This window comes from Eucalyptus grandis, chromosome 11 (genome assembly GCF_016545825.1).
Source record: "Eucalyptus grandis isolate ANBG69807.140 chromosome 11, ASM1654582v1, whole genome shotgun sequence".
NCBI lineage: Eukaryota > Viridiplantae > Streptophyta > Magnoliopsida > Myrtales > Myrtaceae > Eucalyptus > Eucalyptus grandis.
This window is the reverse complement of record NC_052622.1, coordinates 49,144,257-49,153,309: the sequence shown is the minus strand read 5'-3', so window position 1 is coordinate 49,153,309 and position 9,053 is coordinate 49,144,257. Positions and strand designations below refer to the sequence as shown.

The 9,053-nt window shown below is 39.2% G+C and overlaps 1 protein-coding gene across 1 annotated transcript; it reads right to left on the bottom strand.

Annotated features, from left to right (window-relative positions):
• Window positions 1-2,023: 2,023 nt before the first annotated feature.
• Window positions 2,024-5,971, bottom strand: LOC104426831. The gene is made up of 4 exons (XM_010039998.3): window positions 5,811-5,971; window positions 4,379-5,439; window positions 3,199-3,305; window positions 2,024-2,496 (listed from the first exon to the last, which is right to left on the bottom strand). Exons 2-4 carry the CDS (start codon window positions 4,944-4,946, stop codon window positions 2,473-2,475), a joined length of 699 nt encoding a protein of 232 aa, XP_010038300.1. The 5' UTR covers window positions 4,947-5,439; window positions 5,811-5,971; the 3' UTR covers window positions 2,024-2,472.
• Between the last annotated feature and the right edge of the window lie 3,082 nt (window positions 5,972-9,053).

Genomic DNA, 9,053 nt, shown 5'->3' with positions numbered 1-9,053 from the left:
CAACTAGCCGTATGTTGCTAAATAATTAATTGTTGATTACAATTTATATTTCAATATCTATGTGAAAAATTTTTGATTTGTACATTTTTATAAACAATGCGGGCATTTATTTTTGAGAAAATATTTTACAAATCAATTATTTTTTACAAAACAATCACATCCTTAAAATAAAGCGGAGTGACTTTCAATATAAATTACATTAAACTGGGCAATTATAATGAGAGTCATGTAAAGTTGAGTAACCCTAGACGAAAGTTAATGGATCATGTACGTCCATCATGCTATTTTAGATAGATAAAGCTACAAAAGTCTTTTTTTTTTCGTTTTTTTTTTTTCGATCAAGCTACAAATATTGTTAACATGCGCATCCATCACGCCAAAATGGCCCTGCTGAAAGTCCAACCTAAATTGAGTGACCCATTAGTTAAAATAAAACTCGAGCCACCAAATTAAAAGTTAACTAAGATTTAGGAGAAATTACACAAAATTCTCCCGAACTTAGGAGTACTACATGTCTGCTCCCAAAATCTCATATGTTACATCTTACTCCTCAAACATTCATTTTATTATGGTCATTAACCTTCCATTATAATTTCCATTAGCATATATAATGCACATGACTTTGAAGGGGTAAATGGCCATTAACCCTCCATAATAATTGCCGTCAGCATATATAATGCACATGACTTTGAAGGGGTAAAACTATATCTTCGTCTAATAAATTTTTTTATATAGAAATCTCTCTTTTGCCTTTGATTTTTGTGTAAAAAAAAAATAATAAGACAATGGAGAACAATAAATTAACTAATCTAATAATATTAGAAAAAATTATGTCAATAACATATTAAAACAAAGATTACTAAAAATTGATGAAAATATTAACTGAAATGATGAGATATTCTAATAAAAAAGAAACACGATTAGGTAAAAAGGAAATGGTCATATAAGTAAAATTGGATACTTGTTATTCTTTTGAAATGGTTAATAAATGAAAAAATTATTAATCAGTAAAAACTGTTTTTTTATAATAATAATAAAAACTCAGATTGCATTTCAATTATTTCATTTCATGAGATGAGGAAATCACTTCCTTTTAAAATATTTAAGAATACTTTTCTAAATCAATCATTTTTTGCCTGCATTACCCTTTACATGTACATAATGATTAACCAATTTTTGTCACTGGGGCTTTTTCCCTTTTTATTTAGTTTGTAGTTATTCTTTTTCTTAAAGTACCTCAATTCGATTAAATGTGATATATATTTATTGTCCTTTGTCAATATTATTATTGATATTTATTGTTTCTATTATCACTATTCTAGATAATTTACTATCATCCCATTATCTTTTTTTCTTTTTTCTTTTTTACAGCAATTAACGATGAAGGAGAGAATTCCTTGAAAAAACAAATACGAAGATATATTTTTACCCTTTAAAGTCATGTGCAATACGCAACGAAGATACTTCAAAGTTTGGGGTCGTGAAACGGTTTGGGAGCAAATGTATACTACTCCCAAATTTCAAAGTTTAGAGGTGTTTTGTGTAATTTTCCCATAAATCGAATGATAATTCACCCCCAGTCAAACGAAGGGAACTGTAAAGGTTAAAATGTCCTATTCCTTAAATGTTGCATGTTGCCTTCAGCTTTACTCTCCAAAACAGTAAACACAGTGAGGGATAGATAGTGCTGTGAGAAGGAAACTTGCAAATTAAAAGAACATAACAATAGAGTTTGACTCTGCGTCACTAAAAGCCCTGTGAAACAACAAAGGAATTTACAGTTTTACACAACTCCACATCGACTTGCCAGGTTGGCTAGACGCCTGGAATATCATGGAGCAAACTAACGCATGTTGAAACCATCTTGATGTACATACTTCCGGAGCCAGCTGAAAACTAGTCGAGCCATTAATAATCATACATCGCATTGTTGCTATTGTAGGATGAGTTTAGACTTCCAAATTCTGAAAATCCTCATCCAGAAAAATAATGGACAAAGCTTAAATTGCTCCGACGCCACAGATTTTAAGGAAAAAATTGCAGCACATCCCTTTGAATTTCGAAATGTGCACTTAACCCTTATAATAGCAGCTTTGTTTTTTTTTTTTTTTTTTTTGGTAATAGGTAATAAATATAAAGAGGAAGGCCAAATGTGCAAAAGATCAGGGCACCAAAAACTTGCACTCAATAGCAGCTTTGTTGAATCCTAGGCATTTGTACAATCCTGTTATCTGTAAACTCTAACCAAGCTGGCGTTAGAATCCTACTTCCATCATAGTGACCAAACAACTTCTGATCCTGCCTGCCCGTTTCTCGGATCTTTTCCCCTTCGAATCTTGGTAATTGATCCATGCCTCTATTTCATTGGTACATCAGTACAAATGACATTCTTCCCAGCGAAAGTCACATGGAACTGACATTTACAAATAATGTAGTCATTCCACACATTTACCTCCCTCTCCGGAGATCGAACTAGAATCGTGTCCGTCTGCCAAACTGAATCCGCATAAGAGAGAAGTCGATGTCAGAAACACAGACAAAGTTTTCCTAGACATATGTTTGAAGTAAGAAGACAATTCGAAACTGTTCTAACTTTGCTTTTCAGAAGAGTTTCCTGAAAATTATAGTTTTAGAATACTTGGAAAAGACATGTTGAACTCTTTTTCTCTCAGAGACTGTAAATAAAAGCTGATCAATAGATGTATTCTCAATCAACAGGAGAATTATACTTAAACCACCTACTGCATCTAACTGGTCAGAGGACTCTGCCCACTAATGTAACCACTGTTGTTCCACCGTCATCGGCACCTACAGTCCTGCCACCACTATTCTCACCCCCAGCATCACCAACACTGCAATTACAGGGCCACCTCCAACACCACCACCACTAATGTCGTCATATCATCAACACCAATGTCAACGCAGACACTGTCAACTTGACAATGCTGAAAACGGAGTTCCAAGTTGATGTCAGACTCACCCTCTCTCAGCTAGCACTGTCATCATTTAGCTAAAGTGGCCCTCAGAACTTAGAAGAGAATTCCTCTTCATGTGCAAAACCGTCATTACAACAGATTTTACAATTGTCGTTTATCAATAGGAAGATACTTTCTCTTGTCAAGAACACTTTCAATGCCAATAGCAGGCAGTCTAGCACTCATTCTACCAACAGAAGTCTGAATTATGGGCAGTACTTACATGGGAAGCCAGGTTATTATTATGTTGAACTGACATCAGCTCTTCATTGGTGGTAAGTGCTGGCTCAGGGGAATCCTGGAAGCCAACTATGCTCTTGGAGCGTATTCCTGCAAGTGGATGTTCAAAACAGTATTATTGCATTTGCCCTTACATATGAAGTATTGCATCCAGATGAATGGTATTCAAAGCAGAGAAAAAGGACAATTAAGAAGATGTTCGGTCAGCGAGTGTCTCGAAAACTTAAAGTGCGCCAGGGGCAATATTGAGCAAGACAAGCAAGACAATGACTGGGAACATGAGCATGTTACTTTTACAATTTAGCGGGTCAGGTAGAAGACATGTAGTGACAATTAAAAAGCAGACGATAGTTTCAAGGATTATACAGTCGAATATGAAAACTGTTTTCTTCCTAAGAACAATTATTGCACTTTTAATAACCAACATAATTCAACAAGATGACCATCACCATAAAAGGAACTTAGCAATCAGAAAAAGAATATATGTTTTGCTCCTATGGTACGAGGAGGAGGTTGTTCTGACATGCTTTTAGTTTCATTATCTCACAATATAATCTACTGAAAGCACCTACAGGCTCATGTATCCTGCACCATATATGCATAAGTAGCATTCCAAATTTAAAATACTCAAGAGAAGCATTCCTTATTCTTGTTTGCTTGTTGGCACATGAAACATCCATTCTATACACAATGGAAGACATCCTTGACAATGGATCCATGGTGGGGCAAAAAGGTTCCAAGTGATTTTTGAAAATCTCCAAGTCATATGGTCTGGTCCTTAATGACCAAATGTGGTCCCTAATGACCAAATGATCTGGTATTATTCCCCCACCGGCACAAAATAAGTCTTTAATAACAAAGTTATAAATTATTTAGACCACTAAATTAGTAATTTTTGTATGAAGACTTATGCAATGTTCATTTGACAAGAAATAGTCAACAAAACAAATACATCCATCCTCATACCAGCGATACTTAATAGATATTGGGGAATAATAAGAGTCTAAACTGACATGTAGACTTAACTGTTTGGACTTACTTATCACTGCCCACCCCACCCCAACCCCACTCTCCCCCAAAATAAAATAAACCTCTGACTGATTACCCGGGGGGCGGTGCGGCGTTGTTATTAACTAATGTGGGTAGTTTCGGTGTTTTCGTACCTTGAAAGACAATGATTACAAAGAAAAGAAGAGTAATTATCATGGCAGTGAGGCTGCTGCTTGAAGACGATGCAGATAAATTGGCTGCTTTATTCTTCCTCAGAGCTTTTATCCGCTCGATTCGTGTGCGCTTTCTCATAGCCACCTCTGCAATGTCCTTGACAAACTTCTGGTCAGCAGCATCTAAAGCCGGACCTTTTGGTGGTCTTGGTGGCTTGGGAGGTTTTCTTGAATTTGTGGTGTGTCGTTTTTCCTTCACATATTTCTTGTCCAGGAAGGGAACATTTTCTTGGCCACTTTCTCTTGATTTCCTGTCCACCAACACTTCTAGATTCTCATTTGGAACCTCAACAACAGAAGAAGTGCTGCACAATTCTACACTGCATTCTGGCTTGCTTTTGATTGATCTGTCTATACTTAAGCTCCCACCCAAAGACCTTTTGAGACGCTTGTTCGTTCGTGAATTTTTTACCGAAGCAAGTTCTGTACTTCCATCTTCTTCACTGGTGCCCCCACCGCTTTCAAGATCGATTTCCGGCTCGCTATCTCTCAATTCTAACTTATCCATTACAGCGTTTTGTTTCACGGTACTTCTCTTTCAACCTTCCTGATAACTGAAGCTACTAATTTCACTAGAAACCTTGACATGCAAGAATATCGAAATAGTTTCTAGTTATTTCCAACTCACATGGAAGGAAATCGTTCCCAAAAGGCCAGCACGTCCCATTCCGTGAGTTAGCTCAAGATACTCACCACATTTATTTCACAAAATCAGAACTTCACTGATGAGGGGAGAAAGACCGCATCATCCAAAATTTGAAAACCAGCTGCAACTATAACATGTCAACCACCAAATACCAGCACAAAGTCCCATGATCTCATCATCAGCACATCGAAATCCGCCCACGCCTAACCCGAAACCTCGCTCATCCTGACAATCTCAGATGGGCCACCAGCACACAAGCCGCATTACCAACGCAAATCCGAAGCGAAAGAGCAAGAAACACGCACCCCAACCAATGATTTCAGAGAGTCAAACTCACTTGGCAGCGCATTTCATTCTGCATGTCTCAAAACGAAAAAACAAACGGACGTCAACAAACATCAAAACCCATTGCAGAGCATAGAATCAAGCTGCTAATCTAAAACTCAAAGCTTCTCCAAAACGACAATGCAGCTCCCAAAATCGCCATGGCTTCCTCCACCCAAAGCTTGAACAGACAATCGACAGGATTAAGAAACCCACGTCGCCACTTCGGATTCCCGAGATCAGAACAGCTAAAAAAAGAGGGGAAAAAAAAAAACACGAACGAAACATCTACGTCCTCGTCGAATTCCAGCTGAACATTGGAAGGCGTGTACTAAATTACGACCAAAAAGCGACAAAAGAAAAAAAAGAAAAAAAAGAAAAGCTATCAATGCATGATCGTACCTTTCGATCAGCTCGATCAGCCCTAAATTGGAGAGCGATTCGCATTGCAGAGATTATCCTGAACGGAGAATTTGTTCTGGGAGTCAGATTACATTACGATCAAAAACGAATATGCTGAACGTAACCGATTACTTTTCTAAATATGGAAAAAAATGAAAAATCCACGGAACCTGCTCAGGCCAAAAATAAATAAATAAATAATTCTGAAATGAACGTTAAAAGAAGGAAAAAAGAAAAAAGAAAAAAACATTGAGATTAGACCGACCGGGGCTTGTCGTTTTTTGCTTCCGTTGACGAAGGCAAAAAGGGTAGTTGGTGGAGCGTCGTGTCGTTTCGCGAGCCGGCAACGGCTACTTTCGCCGTCGTTTTGCGCCCGGGTCTCTGGCATCGGCTTTCTGCCTGCCCTGTTATCATACGCAAGATTACTGTTTTCTTGGCATCATATGCGTATTGGAGACCTATTTGCTCCCGTTTATTGAATAAAAAGGAAATACAATCACAGAAGATCAATCAATAATGAAAAACACAGAAGATCATAAAATAAAATAAAATAACTCTTTGGTAAGATCAATCAATAATGGTCAACGCGAGAAGTAGGAATCTTTCGTTTAATTTCATAAAGGAATCTAAGATAGGAAGAACCTGCTTGACTATGCTAAACTTTAAATTTTATAAGTCAAGGGAAAATGAATTTATATATTAAACTTACTAGTTTGGTTCAATTTTATTAGTTTCCAAAGTTACAAACCGAAACCAAACCAATAAATCAATAACAGAATAATATTTAAAAAAGAAAAGAAAAACCCAAACCAAAACCAAACTAGACTTATCAGTTTGGTTAGGATAACGAATATTTTATAAAAAGCACCGAATTAGCTTACTCTTTCTAGATTAAAGATTAGCCAGATAAGAAAATATAAATAGATGGATTCGAAAGGTGCAGTCCATCACTAAGGGTGCGTTTGGAATCAGCTTTGCAAGGGACTTTGGGCTTTAAAGACACTTGGGCTAAAGCTAGGGTGTTTGGAAACAATCTTGGAATTTCCATTAGGCCAAAGCTGGCCTTCCCAAGGCTGAAAGCCCAAGGCAAGTGAAGGGGTGCCTTGGGCTTTCAACTTTTCTCGCATACAAGCCGACACTGTTCACTTTTTTTTATTTTCTTCCAAAATATCCTCGCCTACTCTTATTTTTCCGGTTTTGCCCTCGTTGTTGTACTTTGTTCATCTTCTTCTCCGTGAAGGCCGACGACGTGCTCCTCGAAGCCGTGAGTGAGTGGCCGCCGACGGCTCGGCATGGTTGCGGTGGCCCGTGCGACCGTCGCCGGGAGTGGTGCGACCGCCGCCCGTCTAGGTCGCGGCGATCGTGGGTCGCGGCGAGGTTTGGGTCGCCGACCTTGCCGCGACCCGGATCCGAGGGCGGCGAGGTTCTCCGCGACCTCGCCGCCCCGGATCTTGGTCACGGCGGTTGCCGGAGGTCGCGCGACCTCGCCGCGACCAGATCCGGGCGGCGCGGTCGCGTGACCCGCCGCGACCCGATCCGGGGCCGCAAGGTCGCGAGGACCCGCCGCCCCGGATCGGGTCGTGGCGGGGTCGCCCGACGTCCGGAGACCCTCGCCGATGGTTTTCAGTGGTCGCCCGACGTCCGGTGACCCTCTGTGATGGTCTTCAGTGGTCGCCCGACGTCCGGCGACCCTCGCCGGTGGTCTTCAATGGTCGCCCGACGTCCGGCGACCCTCGCCAGTGGTCTTCGCTGACGTCCGGCGGCCACTTGCCCTTCCCGCCATCCGCCCTTCCAGGTCAATTTTTTATTTATTTTTCTTTTGATAATTTTTTTTTTTATCACCAAAGCAATTTACAAATATAATTTCTCCAAACACCATTTTGCTCAAAGATACTTCAAATGGGCTTTCAAACTACAATTTTACCAAACACACTTTGCATTTTGGAAAATACATTAAACTCAAAGGTCTTTGCATTTTGCTAAGGACTTTTCCCAAAAGCGTTCCCAAACGCACCCTAAGACTATATAACATCCATCGTTCGTGTAAGCCCAGGCATAACATTGATGAGGTACTAGATATTTTGATTGAGCGCACCCTATGGATCACTTGTGGTTAATGAAAGTATCAAACATAAGATGGTTCAAGGGTCGGCTAACATTCGACCACTATTGCAATTTAGTTTTTACCCCCTTTTTTATCCGGAAAGAAGAAGCAGTCACTGTGATTAGGTGGTGTTTATAATTAGATTGCACATTATTAGATAGAAGACCCCATTTATTACATGAAAAATAAGTATTTTTTAAAAATATTTTTGAAAAACATTCATTTGTATCACTTAAAATAGTCAACAAAAAGATTTTCTTTATAATCAATAAAAGTTTATATTTAATCACGATGAAAATATTTTTCATCTATTCTTTGTTACAAAAGATATAAACAAATCATTTGCTGAAAAATATTTTTCAAATTATCTATTTTCCGCCAAACAAATTGAACAAATAAGCATCCACATCATAATTTAAAAGGTCACAATAATTTCTCCCTTTTAACATAATCTCAAAAAATCATCATTCATTGAATCGGACTTTGGACCTCAAGCGACTTAAGCATTGAGTATCAACTGGCCAACGTCAAGTTAATTTTTCGGGTTCCTCCGCGCATGAGGAATAGCAATCGACCGCTTTTGAGGCATGCCGGACCCATCTGATCATCATTGACCTCAAACGGAATTGCAAACACCCCTGGAGCAGTGAGGAACCGAACTTTCCTTCGACGTCAATGATGATCGAAGAAAACCCCTCCCATTTGTTGAAAGCGTCCAACCGATATCGATCCAAGTATACCATCATTTATCCTCTCAACGAATTATCACAGATGGAATGCATTTAAAATTCCAGAAGCCCAAAACGCTTGGCAAGGAATTTAATCCCAATATCATATGAAGTGGCCGGGTGAAGCTAACAAGGACAACTGGTAGCGACATCAGTCTGCAAATTCTCCTTTGAAGTGAATCTGACCAAGCGATGCAGCACAAGGAAATGGTGACCAAACTTGGGTCAGAGAAGTCAACAAACTTATACATGCCGCATCTCCTCGTTGATTGAACCGATATCCGACTCAAAAAAAGAACAGAACAAAGACCCCCGCTTCGGTGAATTAGAATCCAGACTACAATAGACAACCCACCATTTCTCGATGCAAGAAATGGGACCAGACCCTCACAATATAGAGTCAACATAATC